The following is a 22,364-nucleotide window of genomic DNA, read 5'->3' on the forward strand; positions in this document are numbered from 1 at the left end:
AGGATGAGGAAATACATTTGCAGAAGTTAAACAGTTTGTTCCCGGGTACAAAGCTGCAAGGTGGCAGAGACAGCATTTGAACCCAGGGCTAGCCTTAATTCAAAGCCCTTGGTTCTAAACACTGTGCCTATTTCTGGCAGCAATTGTCTAGGTAGTGGGCAGAGCAGTCGCTCATCACTACAGCATGTTTTCCACTTTCTTAAAATATTACACAGCTCAAGCCGGTTGGCCTTGGTGACCAGCCCCTTCAGGGGATGTTCTGAGTTATTTGATGTGCTGTAGCCCTTGCTTGTTTTCTGACCTCCACCCCTGTGCAGCTCAGGCCACACTACTCCTCAGCCTCTTCATCTGGTGTTCTCACTTCCACCCCTCCACCTTCTGCTGAGCTGCTCCTGGAGCCAAGAGGAGCCTCCAGCTCCACTGCCAAATCCACCCCCTCCTCCTCCTCGCTTCAAGGCAAGTGGCACCCTGTCTTCCCTCCCATCAGGCTTTGCTCAGTGAAAACAAGAGGAGTTTCTTTCTTGCCTCCTAGAAGCCTTTCTTCACCTCTTGTACCGCTCTCTGAAGTTGATACTTAACCTATGGCTGCTCCAGCCATGTATACTTAATGTAAGTGCTTATTATTGGTCCTGTCAATCTCTGGGGCTGCAAGGTAGGTGTAGATTTAACAAACATCCATTGTTTGTGACAGATGTTGTTCTACTGCGTCCCATGCTCCAGATACTGAGGATACAATAGTTTCAAAGGCATGCAGAGGACTTTCCCTCATTCTAGCCCTCTCATTTCTGTGTTAGGGCATACACTCCCACAGGATAGTTCTGGAGACAGACTGCCTGAATTCACATCCCAGCTTTTCTACTTACAGCCTGTGTGACCTTGGCCAAGTTAGCTAACCTTTCTGTGCACCAGTTTCTAGTAAATTGGGAAACACTAATAGCATTTCCCTCAAAGTTGTTTAGAATTAAATAAGTTAATACATATATTGAGAAATATTAACATATACTGAGAACTTACAGCATGCCACTATTCAAAATACTTTGCATGTATTTTGAATAGTGGCATGCTGTAAGTTCTCAATATATGTTAATTTTTTGGATTACTTTTTAAAGATAATTACACAAGTGGGTGTCAGAGATCTTCCTTTGAAAGTGTTCTTAAGTCTCTTGCTGTGCCTGCAATGGTGCTTTCCACAGTGAGTAACAGGACCAGTGGAGGAAGAGTTTGTTTTAAGGTCAGAATGTATCTCGGGCCCCCCTCAGAGCAAGCTGTGTTCACCAGAGTCTCTAGCCTCATTTTGATATCTATTTGAGGAAAGACAAATGAATGCTCAATGCCTTTTACTGTTTGTGTAAGACACTTGCTTTAATTTCCAAGAAACAATTCCCAAGGTTATCCCATTAAAAACATCCTCTGCCTCAAAGATAAATGACAAGACTCACCTTGATTTTTCAGTGGTAAAGGCATAGTTTCCCTGAGTTTGCTTAAAAGGTTTTTCATTTCTCGCATGTCTCTGTAAAATTGATAAAAAGACAGAATAATCAGCTGTAAATTTTCAAAACGAAATCTCAAACAATCTGTTCTATGAGACAACTGAAGGATGAGAGTCTGTGTCTAATTGTACTAGCTCTAGTTTCCACTAGGCAAATATTGAATTTATTTTGCTTTAACAAGAAAAAAAATATCTGAGAGGGTTGGCTCAGGAAAAAATGAGAGCTACTATGCCAAACATTTCTACAAGGCATTCTCCTGTAGGAGCCCTCATCTCTGCCTCTAGTCTGACCTGGCTGAGATCAGAGAAGAGCCATTGGTCACGAGGACAGTGCTTTAGATTTATAAAGAGAGGCCAAGGATGTACAACTGGAGCAACAGGGCAAACTTGAGGAATGGGTGATGGTGGTATCAAGGCTTTATGGTCAGAGGACTGTAGTGGCTGTGTATATTCACTTGCTGTTATTTGCTTGTTTTTCAAAATTTGTATAAATTTAAGGGGTGCAACTGTAGTTTTGTAACTTTGACATATTGCATAGTGGTGAAGTTTTTGTTTTTAGTGCATCCATCACCCCAATAATGTGCATTTTACCCACTGAGTATTTTCTCATCACCCACACCTTATCACCCTTCTGAGTCTCTGATGTCTGTCATTCCATACCCTATGTCCATGTGTACCCACCATTTAGCTTCCACTTATAAGTGAGAACATGTGCTATTTGGTTTTCTAAGTTGCTTCACTGAAGACAATGGGCTCCAATTCCATCTTCTGCTTGGTTTTAATAGTCTCTTGTTACCATGATTAGAATTCAGCGCAACTCAGGTATTAAGCATTCACCAGGGCCAACACTTATTAAATTGACTTGGAATAATGAAAGAGTAACAAATTCTAAAACCTCCAGAGAAGAACTCCTTATAACGGCTGAAACAGAAAGGGGTGCAGTATGGGAAAGAGAGGGGAAAGCCACCCAACCTGGGGACAGCTGGGCCTTCCTCTAGTAGGCACCCGTCCCTCCACACTTCCTGACTTCAGCTCACAGCATGCAGTGCCACTGCACACATCCAATACCTTCCCTCATCTCAGAGCATATGTGGTCGCAAAACTCCCGAACTGTAAAGCAGGAAGCCATCTCAGGAGGCTTCTAGTCTAACGTAGGGGAGAACTGACCTTTTGAAACCCTTGGCACAATGGTTCCTACCCATGTCCAGGTAGTTGTACATTGAAGACAGTACTCTTGAAACCACAGGACACAGTGGCAGATTTCATTTAAAACAGCCAGGAACATAATTTGGTACAAAAAGCAGATCCATCTTTTAATTAACTGAGGATAGGTAAGCATTGGCAGGTACCATGGGTTTAGGAAAATTTTGTGGGGAAGATCATCCTAAAGTTGAAGAAATTGTACTCATTTATTTTTCTCCAGCATTTGAGGAAAGACAGTCACCATTTAATTTTAGGTATGAAACCCCTCAGTCCACTTCACAAAACACTACTGTTCTGTTGAGCATGGTTTGAGGACCACTTTCTTAGGGTAATTCTGGAGACCTCATGGGAGCTCCTTTTCAAGTATTGACTGATATGTGAAGAGTAACTCAAGTCTCAGTAACAGGTGATTGGAAAAAAAAAAAGGGAAAGCAGTCTTGAGGATCTGCAGAAATATACCTGTAAAAACATTCCGGCTGGGTGCGCTGGCTCACGCCGTGTAATCCCAGCACTTTGGGAGCCCGAGGTGAGTGGATCATGAGGTCAGGAGATTGAGACCATCCTGGCCAACATGGTGAACTCCCGTCCCTACTAAAAATACAAAAAAAAAAATTAGCTGGGCATGGTGGTGCATGCCTGTAGTCCCAGCTACTCGGGAGGCTGAGGCAGGAGAATTGCTTGAACCCATGAGATGGCAGTGAGCCAAGATCGTGCCACTGCACTACAGCCTGGATGACAACGTGAGAGTCCATCTCAAAAAAAAAAACCCAAACCATTCCAAATCCACTTCCATGGGTGTGAGGTGTGAGGAGTGTCTATGGGCTGCATGCTGATCAGGTGAGAGAGGAGGGCAGGAGAAAGGAAGCAGGGCCCCACGTCCACAAATGCAAAGCACAGTCTGTTTCCATTTAAGATTTCAAGGGCAGATGGAATGGGTGAGAAAGGGCTAGGAATGCAACATGGGGGATTGAGGCAAGGTCTCCTCTAATAAAGCACCTATTTTCCACCTTGGCTGTGCACAGGAGAATCACCTTAAGCCCAGGTCCCATCCCAACAGAGTCTGATTCAGTTGGCTTATAGTGGCACTGAGCGATCAGTATTTTAAACATTCCCTCATGATGACTTAACTGCATAGCCCGGTTTGAGACCCATGATCTCTCAAGGCAGAGAGCCAAAGAGAACTGAATTAGCCACATCCCAGACCAGGTCCACTGTGCCTACTTCCATCTCCTTTGACCAGAATCTGGGCTTTTAGGCTGAACTGAACCATTGCCAACACTGTGGGCTATAACTATCCTACTCTTTTTTTTTTGAGACGGAGTTTTGCTCTTGTTACCCAAGGCTGGAGTGCAATGGCACGATCTCGGCTCGCCACAACCTCCGCCTCCTGGGTTCAGGCAATTCTCCTGCCTCAGCCTCCTGAGCAGCTGGGATTACAGGCACATGCCACCATGCCCAGCTAAATTTTTGTATTTTTAGTAGAGATGGGGTTTCACCATGTTGACCAGGATGGTCTCGATCTCTTGACCTTGTGATCCACCCGCCTCGGCCTCCCAAAGTGCTGGGATTACAGGCGTGAGCCACTGCACCCGGCCCATAACTATCCTACTCTTACCACCATCCCTTCTTATAAGCTTATAAGGCTTAGATACAGCTGCTGTCCAAGGTCTGCAAAGGAAAATGGCTTCACTGATGGTTTATGCCCTGATATGGCATTTCAGCAGATATTTTTTTTTTCCCTGGGAACAGAGCTAAGAATTTTCTATTTTATAAATTAAGATAAATCACTCCCTCATCATTTGTCTATAGTGCAATCAAACTGTGCCAAACAGCTTTATTGTTTGAATTGTTGCATTCCAAGCTTATATAAAATCCAAGTTTTATTAATAGCACATAATTACCACATGCTCCAATTTTCTATAAACATAGAAATTTGGTAATTAGCTTTAGAATTATATTACGATCTGAAAGTAGAACCACAATGGCTATAAATGCCATTGTGTGTTATATTTCTAAAAATAAAAAAAATAAAATGTTCATTATCTTGTCAGTGACTCAACCTCATACACACAGAACACTCAGTGGAACTGCCCAGTATTCATTTAGCTGCTTGGTGCCAGCTCTGGGGACATTAGTAGCAAAGTGCACAGATACCAGTGTAAAGGCAAATAAGAGCCTTATCTTACTGCTTCACAGAATGTCATTTTTAGCATCTAGATGGGACAAGGTATTTATTATGATATTATTATTACTCTATTTTCCGAAATAAAACAAAATTACTGTAGAGTCTCTTCTTTTCAGGAAAGAAACTGCTCTCTAGAAGTGAGCTACTCAAGTTCAGACAATGCATTAACTTGCTTTGACCACTGAGGGGCCACCAGCCACCTTATGGAGAGTAAGAGAAGGGGGCCCTGGGAAAAGCCCTTTGTGAAATGGACAGAATGGTTAGCCGCTGAATGGCAGCTAAGCAGGCTGTTCCATATACCTGAAATCTGAGACTCTACTGGAGGCATCTTTATGTAATTTTGGATTTTCTCCCTTAAACAAATGGGAATTTTGGGCACCAGCCCAGTAGGTGAACTGTGACAGCATGTAGACTTTCTCCCCTCCAAGGCAGCACACTGTTCTCATTTTCCTCGGAGATACAATGTGTCGGAGTGGGAGAAGCAGAGGCCTGGGAGCCTGCGCCTAATGTGGGTGCTGCTAGTGTTCCTCTGCAGGATTTGGACTGCTTACCCTCTCTTGTCTCAGTTTTCTTGTCTGCAGATTAGGCAGTCTTCAGGGTCCCTGCCAGCACTCTGCTCCTCTAGCACACGAGAAAGCACTGTTTCTGAGTCTGAACTAGAAAACCTTGTCTCTCTGTGGCTCCTAAGAGCATTAGCAGGAGGAGGATTGGCAGTCTATTCAGGGTAACTTCCCACTTACCTTTCAGTGTTCTCAATGTCTGTGGAAACCTGCCAGGAATGTTGCTGACTATCTACGGGGGATGATGAGGAGTCTTCTAGGGCAGGTGTTTCAGCACTCTCCTCAATTTTGCAATCCAAACTCTTGGTTCCCCCACCAGGTTCCTTTCCTAAGAGAGGGAGGGTGTTGGTAAAGAGAAGAGGAATAAGAAATCATAAATGCAGGTTCTACACACAGGATGTCAGTGCAAAGGTTGGCTATGCTTTGAGTTAAATGCTCCATTAGCCCTAACAGCTTTCTGAGTAATAATATAATTATATATACATGTATAAGTGTGTGTGTTTGTGTGTGTGTATGGCATGTCTTCACAACATTCTAGAAAGACAGCTTGAGGTCAGTGCAACCTAAAGATCAAGATAAAATTAAGGCCTCTGTCTTTGATAGAGTATTAGTGTTTTATATCCCATTCTTAGTGAATTAGATTAAGTTAGCTCAGGAGGAGGAAATTAGCTTGTGAAACCTAATGGCTTTTAGTGCTTAGATGCCGGGGCAGGTAAAAGGGCCAGGAGCAGGTGACACCCAGCAGAAAGAATGAGAGCCCCTGCTGTTTTCTCTGATTCTAAACACTGGTCCTCTCAGCTTGTAGCAGGGATCATGCAGCTGCTTTCCAATTCCTTGGCCCTCCAATCTCCTTCAGCACATCCTTCTATGAGAAGAGAGCCCGACCCTGATTCAGCCTTACACTGCCGAGACCATAAAGCACCATCAACTCAAGTGTGAACACCATGTACTAGGTAGTCCACAGCAATGCACTGCGTACCTATTAAGACTTGTATTGACCATGATTGACCTCAAGTGAATAAATCAGTACTTTCTAGAAACAAATTTTCAAACTGGTTCAGCCATAAATTTATAGGAAATTACGTAGAAAGTTGTGGTCTACGGCCTAGGCATAATCTCTGAATGTCTTTTATTCTTTCTTGAAAATCTTTGCATTCACAGGGGGTATCCTAGTACCATGGAAATGGTCAATGAGGCCCGAGAACTGAATTTTAAACCTGGCTTATTCATTTGTTCATTCACTCACTCAGTCATTCATTTATTTACAAATATATCTTGATGTCAGCTACTAGCACTGGGATTGATGCTAGAGATAAGAGGTGAAAGAAAGTGTTTCAGGAGCTTACTGTGCTGGAGTTAAACAACAAAATCATTATATAAATAATTACAAAGCTGATGTATAACATTATGTAGTCTGGAAAAAGGATAACTATTATATATAGTTTTTTCTTCCTTTATCCAATTTTATTTTTATCATGTAGATATAACTCCAGACTAGTTGTTAAGCAACTCTTACAGCCCGTATCATTGAATATTCTTGAGGTGGTGGCTATATCACCTTACCTCTTAGCTCAGTTTTCCTAATCCTGGTGTGATTGTTTTGCATTAACAAGAAAACTAACAAAAAAATGAAACCTACAAACTTGTGAAGAGGATGGCTGCTCACGGTAAAATCTAACAGGAAGTTTTTTCCTTGGATTCCTGCTGGAGGGAAGTAGCAAAAATCTCATCCTGCAGTTTCTAACCCATGTGGTAATAGCACAAAGAGAAAGAGCGAAGAAATTAATCGGTTGTATGCCTTTCACCAACCTATATTAGAAATCAACCTCTGAACATTCAGCTAGAGCACACGTACAAGTTTACTGATGAGAAATTTTGATCCTTTCTTGTGTGCTTTATGCACATTGATCCTGGATGATGGGACTTGCCTGAGGAATTGTTTTTCCAATTTTATGGTAGGCTCTTGGGGGGATGTTAATTAAGCACATAATTTAGCACATTACCATTTCACAGTTGGAGGGCATTGACCTCTTAAAAGCATTTGCATTTTGCCTCCTGGCAGAGTGTGGCAACTGCAATGAGTCTACCAGCCACGTATCTCTAGGCAGGATCAGCCTTAGGATGAGTCTGAGCAGGGGTAGCTAAGGGGAGGGGGCAAAAAGAGGGCTCCCTAAAACAGTCCTCTGCTTTTCAAAACCTGAAGGCTTCTATTACACTCCTGTGGGTTGGAAATGCCTTGGGGAATGGAGTATGGTTTGGGCATCAAAGAGGAGGAGGGGAAGAAGATTCACCAGAATTCTCTGGTTCATGGGCTTTGGGGCCATATTATTCCCTGCCCTGTGGTCCAAACTATAGAGCCTGAATCTTTAATCCCAATGGGGACAAGGGAGGACAGTGGGAGATGTGATATTCCTGGTTGGAGTCTTCTCTCCACCTCCCTCATATTATACCTTTTACATGCAAAGCCATAAATGGAATCTAGTTGACAACACTTTTGATTATACTTAATACCTGTGATTATTCTGCTACTTATAAGACAAATGCCTTTCCATACTTTTTCAAAGTAAAGCATCAGTTTAAAGATTTCAAAGATCCTGAAACAGCCCTATGGGCTTGTAAAGGGAGGTAATAACCTACTTTTCCTATTTTCAGTGACGTTTAGCTCTAACTCTGCTAAAGTAGCTGAACCAGAATGGAAACCATGAATGTTGGCCCTCAGTTTAGGGGTTTCTATGAGCTGACAAAATCTCTGCAGAAGTTTGATATGGTATCTTCTTAGCTAACATGCCTTAAAAGATAGAAAAGATCAATATGGATTTAGAAGGTTTTCAATTCCAGAATGTATGTGGTGTCATGTTTACTCTGCAAGTGAAGTCTAATTGCTCTCATTTACCAATAGTACCGGACTTTATGCTAGGATCCCTTTTCACCACATTACCTGATAATTGCCTTCATAGAAAGGTCCTCATCAGAAATTATCTTGCTTATGTACTTGGTTACTAGTTTATTGTTTGCCATCCCTAGCCCCACATTCATCTCTCATCTTCAAACTTTGTAGATAAACTCTGTAAAGTCAATAATTATATCTGTCTTCTTCAAATCCGTAAGTCTACTACCAAAGACCAAGACTTACACACAGTAGGATCTCAATAGACATACAGCATTAAAAAAATGTAATTATACTATATATATTATACAATCTGCTTTGCTACTGTAGTTTGGCTTAGAGATATTTTCATGTTAGTGCATTTTAATTTATGGAATGCTTTCTAATGGATGGACAATATTCCATAATAAGGAATTTAGGTTGTAACTTTTCTCTTTTTCCACAATATGTCAATATTTATATAAAACAGATTTTTTGAGGCAGAATACTGAGACAGGGTATACGTATGCACATTTTATGTTTTAATATATATTGCCAAATTGGGTTCTGAAAAGGCTATGCTAATTTATACTTTACGTCCACCAGTGACAAACCAGAGGGCCCATTTCCCCACCTCTTTCCCAGCACTTCATATTATCAACATTTAATTTTTGCTGACCTAATCGGGGGGAAATAGAATCTCATTGCACTTTTATTTTTCATTTACTTTATTTCTACTGAGGTTAAACTTCTTTTTGTTTTTGTTTTCTACTTTGTTTTTTAAAATAATTTAAGTTCAGGGGTACAGGTTCAGGTTTGTCACATAGGTAAAAATTTATTTCCCTATGTTTAATGGACGCCTTTGTTTCTTCTTTACATTTTCTATTTATATCACTTGCCCATTTAAACAATGGGTTGCCTTTCTTATTGATTTGTAGGGGTTCTCTCCATATAATGGGTACTAATCGTTTGCTATATATACTGTTTATATCTCTTACTCCATTATGTCTTTTAATTTTGTTTGCAATGTATTTTGTCAAAAGTTAAATTTGTATAGTCAAAGCGGTTCATCTATTCTTTTATGTCTTTTGGTGTTATGTCTTGTCTATATTTTCTTCTAATACTTGCACAGCTTTGAAATGTTCAGTTCTATAATTCATCTGTAATTTACTTTTATGTATGGTATGACATAAGAATGTAAATTTTTAGTTCAAATGAAGAGCCAATTTGCCCCAACAGCATCTACTGACTTTTCTATTGACTTTGCTCTTTCGAATTTATTAAGTGCCCACATAAATGTGTGTTTATTTCTGGATATGCTATTTTATTTTATTATTTATTTATTTGTTTATCCTGTGTCAATTCCATGACATTTTAATTATGTTTTTAGTATTTTGTAGAGAAAGTTCTCCCTCAGTGTACTTTTTCCACTGAACTTTTTGAATCTACCACAAATAAAACTATAAATTACTATCATGTGAGACTTTGATCTTTATTAAAGCATGAATCATTGATTACTTTTTAAGTGTTGTCTAGGTTTAATGATTTATTGAAAAGGTTTTTTCTTCATAAGTTAATTTTGATAATTCATTCGTCCTAGAAAACCATCTACTGACAACATTTTTAATAGCAGAAAGTTGAATACGGTTTTCCCTTGTAACTGTTTCATACCCTAATGCTGTTTATTTATGGCTCCTGATTTCTTTGTATATCACCTTTTCTTGGATTTTAAACATTTCTTCCTCTTTCTCTAATTCAGTTTTTATTTTTGGAAACATATCCTTGACTAATTACTTCAGAAGAGACCTGTGGAATGCAAAATTTCTTAGTTTTAACATGACCAAAAATACATTTTCTCCTTTTGCTCTCTCTCTCTCCCTTGGTGCTCACACTTAGATTCTAATTGGCTGGGTATATAAATTCATTTTCAAACTAAGTTTTTCTAATAACTAGTACGACATTGTTCTCTTCTCTTATCTATACTTAGGGATGCACCAATTTTTTTTTTAAACTTTGATTAAATATGGTTCAATACAATTTGATTCTATACTATATATTTAAATTTCCCCAGTGGTTTCAATAAAATACTTTTTCATTTCTTTTAAAATGAGGGATCCATTTAAGGATTATGCACTGCATTTACTCTTTTTTTTTTTTTTTTTTTTTGAGACAGGGTCTCACTGTGTCTCCCAGGCTTAAGTGCAGTGATGATAGCTCACTGCAGCCTTGAACTCCTTGAGATTTCACTTTACTTGCAAATTAGGCTATTGTAGTTTCATGGATGCTGGAAGAAGACATGAGATTTCTGGGTCAGATACAAAGGTTGTTTATTACTCACAGAACAGCAATAGCCAGAGGATCAGCATTTGTGCTGGTTTTTTGAGTCCTAATTCCCACAGTGAGGAGCAAAAGGGCCAAACTGCCTGCACACACACTGGGCTGTGTGACAGAGGGGGAGAACCCTGAGCTTAGGGATGCTGTGTCTTTTATAAAAATGTCTGCCCTTTGCTGAAGAGGGAAACATTTTCATTGTACTGAATAGTAAGCATTCCTTGCTCTGGAAGAAACACTGTCTCTGTTTTCCAAGGCATTTCCTAAATAAACATCCTTGAAAAGATAGGGTAAAACAAAGGACAGTCAGTGCCTTATTTTGCAAGATGTGCAGAATGTGAGAGACCAATGGAGAATTGTCTCCCAACACTAATTAACCCATCCATTTTTATTTGATTGATAACATTTTTACTTCCAACAAATCTGGCTTGCTTCCTTTATGTTAAAGACAAAAATTGTTTTATGAATTTGCACTCATAAATCTCTGCATATATTGACCACATATATTTTAAATTTTTATTGCTTTTAAAATTTGTTCAAGTATTAGTCATTTGTTGTATTTTATTTTCTTTTTATAGTGTTTGCTTTTCTTAAAAATCATGTCATTCCTGAATGTCTATTCAAATCTGTTTTTCAGGACCTCTGTCTGCCCATTATTATAACAATGTCCTTCTTTGGTGATGATGGAGGAGGGGCAAAGTGTGTGGCTGGATGATATGTGTGTAAAGCATTTCTTCTGGGTGCGAGAGTTTCCCATCTCCAATGAGGGTACCTGGGTATCCTGCCTGGTTTTGGCCCTGTGCCTGATCTAAGTTTCCTGTTTACAACTCCATCTCCAGTGAAATATATTGAGCAATTTAGTCTGGAAAAAGCACTGTAGTCATGTGCTCACTTTCTTTTTCTTCTGCAGCTGTCCTTGTGGAGGCTCAGATTTATTTTATACTCTTGTCTGCTTTGCTGCCCAGTCCTGACACTCACCCTAGGTGTCCTCCTGGGCCAAGCACTGATAGTCTCTGCTGCTCAGTGTGGGGTAGCCCAGCTTTTCCTTAATACAATTTCAAACATGAATTTTCCTGACAGCAGTTCCAGCAATCTTTCCCATGATTTGCATTTGTTGACTCTGAGTTTGAAGAATCTCTGGAATTGATCTCATTTTCACAGAAAATTTCTCCTGCTTGAATTTCTTCTTGAGTTTCTTATCTGCTAGGGTTTCCTCAGTTCATTTCTTTTCACCAATCTAATCCCAATTGCTTTCTAGCTTTGACAGACTTCTTAACATTTCTAGTTTGTTGAAGTCATCCTTTCTTGTTTTTCAAGATTGTGGGAGACTGTTTTGTGTTTGTTATCATCTATTTTCTTTTACTCTTACTACTAGAAATGGCTGTGTGACAGAGCTATGGTCCATGGACTCCAAGTAGGAATGATGTGCGCCTCTTCCACACTGGCCCCTAAAAGTCCTCCTATAGGATCCCCAGGATTTCCTTGTCCCCCCGCCCATTGACCATTTGATTAATGCAGAGAATGGAAAGAGCAACACTGCCCACTCTACCTCACTCTGGCATCGGACTGTGCCATTAGTGAATAATGAATTTTATTGTTCTAATCCATTGAGATTTGGTGTTATTTCATACAGTAGTTACCCTATCCTGACAAATACAGGAACTAACTAATATGGATTTATTCCTTTTATTTTATGTTTTTTCTTTATTTCAGTGGATTTTCACCAGGAAGGAAAATACATGCATAAGTTCAGTCCAACATCTCTGGATAAACTTTTCCTCTAATTATACTCTCTTACTTTTGACAATAGATACAGAATGAAAGCAATTCATTCACTTATTCAATAACTATTAATTGAAACTTTACTCTGCTCCAGGCACTCTGCTAGGTGCTGGGGATACAACGGTGAACAAACTCATGGTGATCAAAGTCTAGAGAGGACAACAGGTAAGGAACCAGGCAGCCACCTCTCAATGTAATGTGTGCCATTATTAGCATCATGGAAATTCTTGAGGGACATATTAAGTGGGCATTGGCCCAGGCTTGGAGGGTGAGGAAAATCAGAAGAAAGTTATGACTTTCATAAGTTATCTAAGTTATGACCCCAAAAAAGTATAGGGATGGGCCAAGTGAAAGGGACAGGGGTAGGGTGAGGTAGGATGGGTCATACGTCCTAGGCAGAGGAAAAAACTGGAAGGAACCTGCAAGTTGATGTTCTTCAAAGTAGTTCAAGATGGCTCGAGTTGGGTAGGGCAGGGTATAAGGGTAGGTGAGGTGGGGATTACTGGGGAGATATGAGACTGAAGAGATTCGCAGGGTCAGTTCATAGATATTCTTCTGAGCCACTTAAGGAGGCAGTAGAGTCATCTAAACCTGGAAAGTGGCCAATTTGAATTCTTTATCCCCAGCATCCCCACCTTTGACAGGTTATCCTCAGAACAGAGCACTTGTTCTTGCATATCATATCGGCTCTCTGCCCTCTTCTTGGAAAAGAGGTCAACATGTGCTTCCAAATGGTGACTTCAAGTCAATGTTTGGCTTTGCCCAAGGGAGTTGATGTACATTTGAAATCATTTCTTATTATGAAATGAAAAACTTCATCCCCTGAAAAATCAATTTCAGGCCTCAGTGAACAAATATTTTCTCAGGAGGGCATGGGGGTAGGGGAGGAAGAGAACCCTTAGAGCACCTTAAAATCATACCATGCTGGTTGAAACACTGTTTAGAACTAGGACATCAAAAACTTGGCCACTTTCCTTAGAGTCTTGCAAAGCTTTTAGCCTTCAGCTCCTTGGGGATTTCCATGTATTTTTAGTTTGTTTATGGATAATATAATAGGCATGTTTGAGGAAAATTTAAGGGAAACCACCCATGAAGCACATAACAAATTGGAAGGCTGGTTATTCTTACATTCGTGAGAAATTGCTGGTCATTCAGGAGAAACAAAAACACATCTGACTAAGGGGCAGTCTCAGGGGTGCAATAGAGCACTCTCAGTTTCAGAAGTCCTCAGCACAGGCACCAGAGGAATGGGCTGGGAGTCTTTTATCGCACCCACTCTAGAGACCTCTTTCCTTCTCATCTCTTATTTCTCCCATCCATTTTCGTCCAGTTGTGTTTCCCCCATTCTACTTTTCTTTTTCTCTTCCCTTTCCATTCCTTCTTGCTTTCCTGGCTGTCTTCGGCCTGCGACTGACAATGGGAGGCACTGCCATAGATAGTGTCTTTTTGGACATCCTTAGTTTGGTCTCAAGTGTCCAGGAGAGTCAATTTATCCATTTGAGTAAATTTCTCCAGGAATCAAAACAAAATAAACCAATCTTCTCTGTGATGGTACTGTATCACTGCCCTATCACTTTCTTGGTGGCAGGAGTAAATTTCCTACATCTTTTGTGCTCTTGACACATTACCTGCTATGATACTATGCACAGAACAGGCTTTCAGGATAGTTTTCATGCTGACTGAATGTGAACAACAAAATGAACATGGCTTACGTCAGATTCATGGGTGCTTATCCCAACAGTTATACTGACTCTTATGCATTTTCATAATTGCTAGGTGCTTTTTAACTCCATCACTGTGAAAAGGACCAGGGAAATGCAGGCAGTTTTTTTTAAGTAATCCACTTTCACTCTCTCATGTTTCTAAAAAGTATGTAACTTAACTAGAAATAAATTACATTAATTCAGTTAGTCATTTACCTCTATTAAAAAGTAGTTTCAGGGCCGGGGGTGGTGGCTCAAGCCTGTAATCCCAGCACTTTGGGAGGCCGAGGCGGGTGGATCATGAGGTCAAGAGATCGAGACCATTCTGGTCAACAAGGTGAAACCCCATCTCTACTAAAAATACAAAAACTAGCTGGGCATGGTGGTGTGTACCTGTAATCCCAGCTACTCAGGAGGCTGAGGCAGGAGAATTGCCTGAACCCAGGAGGCAGAGGTTGCGGTGAGCCGAGATCATGCCATTGCACTCTAGTCTGGGTAACAAGAGCGAAACTCCGTCTCAAAAAAAAAAAAAATAGTTTCAAAAGTTTTTCCACACGATGCTAAGAAGATATTCTTAGGGCCGTAAAACACATGGCAAAAAATAATAATTACACCACACCCAGAGCTCCATTCTTCCCATGCACTGGGAAGTAAACATTTTCCAATTCAGAAGAGATAGAAAACTATCCCCTTCCCCTACTGTCCTATGGCCTCTGGGCTCCTTGTGGCACTGCTGTCCCATCACAGCCCCAGAGTAGCAGCCTTCATGGTAGTGCCAAGTAGCTGTGTAAGAAGCACAGAACCCCCTTGGAACACAAGAGAAGAGCGAGCAATAGAAGATACATTCAAAGGATGTCCTATGGGGCTCTGATTGCTCCCTTTCCAGCCCCTAACATAGAGCAGCACAATGTACAAGATGTGTTTACTCTAGAGTTAATTAATTCAGACTTTTTCATACTGGATGTCATGGTTAACTCGTGCCTTTTGGATCACATGAATATTTCGTTTTATTTATTTAACTTTACTGTATGTAATAGTTTCTTAGAATTAAACTCTTTTGCTCAATATAAAATATTTTGTGAATAAGATGATCTATGGAGTTTAAATTCTCTCTAGCCTTGAAAGTAGCTCTCAGAACTTAGAGTTATTTTGGTAAGAAACTAAATATACAATGGATTTTAGCTATTAAGCAGGGTTTTGAAATATGCTCACTGATAATTAAATAAGATAAATTCAGCTAATTGTGCTACTATCCTTTATTTCTCCATTTGATATGTTCTCCTGCCCTTCTCCAACATAGCTTAGTAAGAACGGTCTAATGTGGGGGAATAACCGCAAACTTTGTAGTGGGACCGATGTGCCATGACGTTGGGCAACTTACCTCAGTGAGCTGTGGGTTCCTCATGTGTAAAATGGGGAAAATACACTTGAGGATAAAATGAGATCATATGTATAATGCATCTGGCAAGTACAAGGTACACAGTAAGTGGAAGCTACTATCATTGCTATTGCTGTTATCCTATTCTTTTTTTTTTTTTTTTTTGAGACAGAGTTTCACTCTCATTGCCCAGGCTGCAGTGTAATGGCACAATCTTGGCTCACTGCAACCTCCACCTCCTGGGTTCAAATGATTCTTCTGCCTCAGCCTCCCGAGAAGCTAGGATTATAGGTGTGTACCACCATGCCTGGCTAATTTTTGTATTTTTACTAGAGAAAGGAGTTTTGCCATGTTGATCAGCCTGGTCTCAAACTCCTGACCTCAGGTGATCCACCCGCCTCGGCCTCCCAAAGTGCTGGGATGACAGGTGTGAGCCATCCCACCCGGCCTGCTATTATCCTGTTCTTCAGCCAACATCTTCGTTGACTAAAGGTGACAAATAGTGTCTCACTCACTGGTATATGAAGACATGGAGATAGAGTAGAAGAAGGCTTTAGATTATACTTGGGTTTCAGAAGTTGGTTATTTTTGTATTCTTCAAACACTACATGTATGTTCTGGTCATTGGTAATATCAATGTTCATGAAATTGTTTCCTTCTTGTTGTTCAAGTCTCAGATTAAATTTATCTCCTTAGAGAACTTTGACTGCCACTTCCAAAGTAGCCACCCAGTCACTTTCTATTACATCATCATACATTCTATTTCAATTATTTGCATTGCACTTATTAGTATTTGGGACTTTTAGAAAAGTTTATTTCTATTCTTTCTTTCCCCCTCCTCTCTTTCTTCTCCCTCCTGCTACCTCTGCTCTGTTTCTCTCTCTCCTCTCTCCCTCTGCATTAAATATGTATTTCAAAAGAAACAAAACCTCTTCAGTCTTTTTCTTTTTTGGGGAGATAGTGTCTTGCTCTGTCACCCAGGCTGAAGTGCAGTGGCACAATCTCTGTTCACTGCAACCTCCTCCTCCTGGGTTCAAGCAGTTCTCCTGCCTCAGCATCCTGAGTAGCTGGGATTACACGTGCCTACCACCACACCCAGCTAATTTTTTTTTTTTTTTTTTTTTTTTTTTTGCTAGAGATGGGGTTTCACCGTGTCAGCCAGGCTGTTCTGGAACTCCTGACTACAAGAGATCTGCCTGCCTCAGCCTTACAAAGTACTGGGATTACAGGCATGAGCCACTGCGCCTGGCCCACCTCTTCAGTCTTAATCATTGCAGTCTCTCAACACCCAGAACAGTGCCTTACATATGACAGATACTCAATAAATATTTCTTCAAAGAATGACTCCATGTTTCCACTTAGAATTGAATCATAGTCTAAGATTTATTCTGCTTTATTTCTTCTAATCCATTGTTCTATTTTAGTATCAACTGCCTCATTACATTAGGAGATAAGGCAGCTATATTCTATTTCTGTCTTCACGTTGCCGGCTTCTTTTATTGGTGTGGATCACCTCCTTTACATTTCTTAATATGATGCTGAATACACTGGAGTTTTTACCTCTCCTATTTTATCCTTTGTCTTGAGTTCATCCTGTATTTTGCTAGAAGATGGTTCATTAATTTCTCATTAGTGCATCTTGAGCTCTTAGTTCCCGGCAGATTCTGAATTAAGATTTTTTGACTTTTAACATTTCTCTATTTTGTTCCTTTTGTGATTAAATCTCCTCTACAGATTTTTATCTCTGTATTTACCATGATGGCACATTTTAGGGAAGAATCCATCTTATCTTAGGGGGAAGAAGGGAGGATGGGATACCCTCAGAGGACCTGGGGACAATTTTGCTGTAAGCTATGGCAGAAAGGACAAGCAGAATGAGAGGGGACCACTGGCAATGAGAACAAAGATGGAAAGGGCAAGTTCACATGTGAAGGGGAGCTGGACTGGAGTTTTTTGTCATCTCTGCTCTTTTCAGAATGGGGCTGTTGCCGTAACTGTTTGAATGGGGAAAGAAAGCAAGGGAGAGAAAAGCCATGGTCAAAATGGCAGGATCATTCAATTCCCTTAGAAACCTGGCTCCACTTTCTGCCAACAAAGTGAACGAAATCACTTTTCATCTGGTGGCAGGAAACAGGCATTAATGGTCAATGTGATACACGGACTCAGTAATGGGAAAAGATTTCCTACCTAACTAACTGTGAAGAAGTGAGAACAACTGTTTTTCACCATAAACATAGAAATTAGACTTTGTCAAGTGATTCTTCAATCTACAACTTAAAGTGTTAGAATATAAAACTACAAGATGACTAAAATTATTCCCATCTGTCACCTTCTTAAAACAAACACAATTTTTCAGAGCCACTCTACCTGATATAACTCAGTAGCCTTTATTATATGTGGATTTTACCTCACTTTACTGTAATTTGTTTTCATTTTGTTGGCTGTGAAGAAAGAAAATCACTTTAGTATTATTTTTCTTCATTTCTTTGGCAATAGAATGATCTTGCAAAGTGTAAAGGATTTTGAAGTAGATTGTACCAATCAGATGTATGAGACAGCACAAATTCAGAAGCATGGTGCATGATATAAACATGAAAATCCACTGAAGGTATTGTTAAGGACTAAAAAGAGAGTTATAAGTTGCTTAATTGGGAGAGAAGGAAAATCTTCATTACTAAATTCAAGATTACTGCAGGGGCTTTAGAGTTATTTGAGGCTTGTTTTTCCCCAGAAAGAAACTATATTCTTAACCCCTGCAGTGATGTTGTGTGCCGTCTCTCTCCAAAGAGTAAACTCATGTCATGACTACTCAATACAATAGTAAAACTAAGTGAGATACACAATTCTATCTGAACTTCTGATGGCAGCCATGGAGGTGGATAGAGATAAAAACAAATTAAATGTATAGGTAAATGTGAAACAGTTTGTTTTCAGTATCTCATCCTAATGAAAAATTGACTAGAGTCTCTCATATAGAGCCAAATTTAGTGACTCAGTTGCAATCCCTTTTTTTTTCCTTGATGGAAAAGAAATGCTGAAGAAGAGGGGAATGGCAAACTTTTAGCACTCACACAGAGGGAAAAGAGTGTAACTTGCACAAAGGATTAAAAGACCAGTTTTTATTTTATTTTATTTATATTTTGAGACGGGGTCTTGTTGTGTCACCCAGTCTGGAGGGCAGTGGCGTGATCTTGGCTCACTACAGCCTCTGCATCCCACCTCAAGCAATCCTACTACTTCAGCCTCCCAAGCAGCTGGGACTACAGGTACACATCACCACACCTGGCTGATTTTTGTATTTTTTGTAGAAACAGGCTCTCATCATGTTGCCCAGGCTGGTCTCAAATTCCTGGGGTCAAGTGATCCTCCTGCCTCAGATTCCCACAGTGCTAGAATTGCAGGTATGATCCCCTGTGCCTGGCCTCCAGTTTTTATTATAGCATTAAAAGAAGTAAACCAGACAGATTCTATGCAGAAAGAGATTTCAAGTGTTACAGATTAGAATGTGAGCCATAATTCCCCTAAGACTCTGGGAACTATTTGATTTCTCAAAGGAAGGCATTTAGTGAGGTCATCCATACAGGCTCAATCCCCAGCCTGAGGCCTCACCAGAGGTGCCACTGTTTGGTTAGGAGTATATTATCATGTAAAAACTAGTCTGGCATCTTAAATCTCAGGAAGCAGACCTCTCTGTATTGAATAAATGGTCCTTTTTGCTAAAATATGACATGAAATTAAATAAATATATGTATATTTATATTTTATATGCCCATATATTTATATGAATTTATATCAATTCTGGGGAAAGGAGACTAATTTCTTGATCCATGCTTTCTGCTGCTACCTCCACCACCTTGCCTGAAATTTGGAATCACCTACATTTCAATTCTTAATCGACTGCTCATTCCACGTCTATACATACTTTTCCTGAATCATGCATTTTGACTCAAGGCCTTGAGTCACATTAGCATAGCCTTCCTTCCCCATTTCTTGTTTTTATGAAGATGAAGCATGAAGCATTTGTCTGCCTTTCTCTTCAATGGTAGTAAGGCTTCCTGATTCCTCTCTGCCTACTTTTTTTTATTTTTTTGAGACAGAGTCTCACTCTGTCACCTAGGCCAGAGTGCAATGGTGCCATCTCAGCTCACTACAATCTCTGGCTCCCGGGTTCAAGCAATTCTCCTGTCTCAGCTTCCCGCATAGCTGGGATTACAGGCACATGCTGTCTTGCCTGGCTAACTTTCTGTATTTTTAGTAGAGACGGGGTTTCTCCGTGTTCCCCAGGCTGGTCTTGAACTCCTGAGCTCAGGCAATCCACCCACCTCGGCCTCCCACAGTGCTAGGATTACAGGTGTGAGCCAATGCCCCTAGCTTCTCTGTCTACTTTTATGGGTCGGGGCTCCAAGCTTCAAGGGTTGCAAGACATATGTTAAGTCTCTTAATTTGTCTAACTCTTCCGTTGTAGTTTAACACTCTTGGGTTGTGGTCTATGGACCTATCTCTTCCTCAACTCATTTCTGGCTATTCATGGTCACTGGAGCCAAGTATTCTTATTCTTTTAACCACGGCCTCCTAAGAGTCATATACTTCTGCACTAACTACAGGTTCCTGGGCAGACAGGTTGCTCTATAGTTTCCAATGATATCAAAGAAAGAACAAAACCTAGTGACATCAGCTGACATTTTCTATGCTATCTTGATGGCAGAAATATGAATTAGCACATGATAGAAGCAAACCAGAAGTCCAAAATATTAACATAGTGTTAATCTCTTAGTCGTAATAAATAAATTAATGGTGAGAATAAAGAAATAGAAAGGCTGTATCATACAAATATGTAACTAAAAAATTTAAAAACGATTTCTTTAATGTAATCATCCCTCCCCAAAAGCTAATGTTTTGTCATTCTAGATTTTTTCAGGAAAATTGTCTAGTATATATTTTCATTCATATGTTTGTGAGTGCTTTATTTTCTCTGGTTTAATGATATTTTCCTTCATGCTTACTGCTAGTGACTTATCTCCACCTTCAATATATTTCATAAGCCTACATGTTGCTATTTTCTTTACTCCTAAATTAATTAAGAATTTCTCACCAATAAAGCAGTCTCCTCCTCCTCATTGCTTTAACTCTGCTGGTACCAAGAGAAAGGTAACAGTCTATAGGACAGCCAGTTCTTAGGCTTGCATTCTGGAAACACAAGAGACTTGCCAGGAGTGTAGGGTACACGGATACTTCCAAAAAGAGTAAAGAATTATGGTTTCTTGGCTACAGATATGATCAGGGGGTTACACACATATTCAGTTGAAGAAATATCCCAGTGACTTGTTCTTTTATTTTTTGCCAGCAGTTAAAAAAGTATGTTTAGAGGCATTTCTGATTCAGTACGTCTGGGGTGAGGACTAAGAATTTGCAATTCTAACAAATGATTTGGACACTGATGCTCTTAGTTCAGGGGCTGCGCTTTGAGAACCACTGCCTATTTCAGTGGTTTCATCCCCAGTTCCTGGAGACAGCGCACTGTATGAGCCATCACACAGCTCACACTCATCTGAGGCACCGATCCCTTTTGTATTTGCTTTTCATCAGCATGGGGGAGAAAGAAGAATGTATAAAGCCACAATGAAAGTGTACAATTAGGGGAGTAGACGGTAGCAAAGCAGAATGGCATGGTAAGGGCTTGGAAGTTTTTCCTTTTATTCATATGCAGGGTGGGGTGTGATTTACGGTTTTTTTTGGTCTTAAAGGGTACAGGAGCAGTTCTTAATCCTCATTGTGTTTCAGAATCACTTGGTGTGCCCTCAGAGATTTGAATTCAGTAGGTCCTTGGATAGGATCCAGACATCTGCATGTTTATCCAGCATCCTGGTTAAATTTGAAGCAGATTTTCTAAGGATTACACTTTAATAATGATTTTAGAAGATAGAAATCCAAGTGGACACTTAATCCTACATGGGTGAGAAATCAAACATACTATCAGGTATTTTCTTTTTACGAGTTGTACAAGGAAGTTTAGGCACTAGAGCAGGGGGCAACAGTTTATCTAATTATTTTTTAAAATAGGCAGAGAAGGAAGCAGAGCAGAAGCTGACAGTGAAGACAGGAGGCAATGAAGACCAAACGAGCTCTCAGTTAAGAGGCGACTGCTTTTCATTTGTGTGAAATGACCAAATGCAATGAGGAAGCAGTCTGGATGGAGAAATCCCTTTTAGTTATAAAGAAAGAGCTAGCAGAGAATTGTTGCTTTTTAAAAAATCAATTGTGAAAAGACAAAAAGAAGGAGTGGATGGCAAAAGGAGACCAGGTGGCAAATTGGGGAGCTAGAGCAGGAGTGGGAGTAGAGATCACTGGGTGTTAGGACATGCCATCCGCAAGGAAGATTCCAGTGGCAACAGGGCATAAAATACTGCAGGTGCAGCCAATGCAGACCTGGGAATAAACTACCTATTTGTTGTCTATTCAGTCATTAAAAAGAATGAAAATACTACTCTGTATGTGTGTTTATATGTGAATGCATGTACATGCTTGTGTGTGTGTGTGTGTGTGAGTGTGTGTGTCAGAGAGAGAGAGAGAGACAGAGAGAGAGAGACATCGGGCCAATGACATCAGTTTGGATGTCATGAGTGTGTCTGAGTATTCAATTTTCTGATCAGGCATTAGGAATATTAAGGAGCTAATCTCTCTTATATTAATAACAGAAGTAAAGATAGAAACCCTTGCAAGATCAGCCTTCAGAAGGTAAAAAGATAAAGACATAATATGCACATATTGGGAAAAATGTTCTCCTGTCTCTGGAGCAATGTAGCTGAGTCTTGTTTTTAGTCCACCTGTGTGCATACATATATGTATATACAAGGTTTGGTTTTTACA

General features: G+C 40.1%; 1 protein-coding gene across 2 annotated transcripts in view; it reads right to left on the reverse strand.

Annotated features, from left to right (window-relative positions):
• Nucleotides 1–22,364, reverse strand: part of RGS7BP (regulator of G protein signaling 7 binding protein) — a 109,714-nt gene that overhangs the window by 14,770 nt on the left and 72,580 nt on the right. The window contains exons 4-5 of one of the 2 annotated variants that reach the window (XM_002744917.7): nt 5,618–5,765; nt 1,440–1,510 (exon numbers count right to left, since the gene is read on the reverse strand). In XM_002744917.7, the coding sequence (XP_002744963.1) occupies nt 1,440–1,510; nt 5,618–5,765 (219 nt within the window). Of the gene's footprint in view, nt 1–1,439; nt 1,511–3,066; nt 3,284–5,617; nt 5,766–22,364 lie in introns of those variants that run through there. The other variant, XM_054252231.2, reaches the window with a different exon arrangement.

Source organism: Callithrix jacchus, chromosome 2, assembly GCF_049354715.1.
Source record: "Callithrix jacchus isolate 240 chromosome 2, calJac240_pri, whole genome shotgun sequence".
Lineage (NCBI taxonomy): Eukaryota > Metazoa > Chordata > Mammalia > Primates > Cebidae > Callithrix > Callithrix jacchus.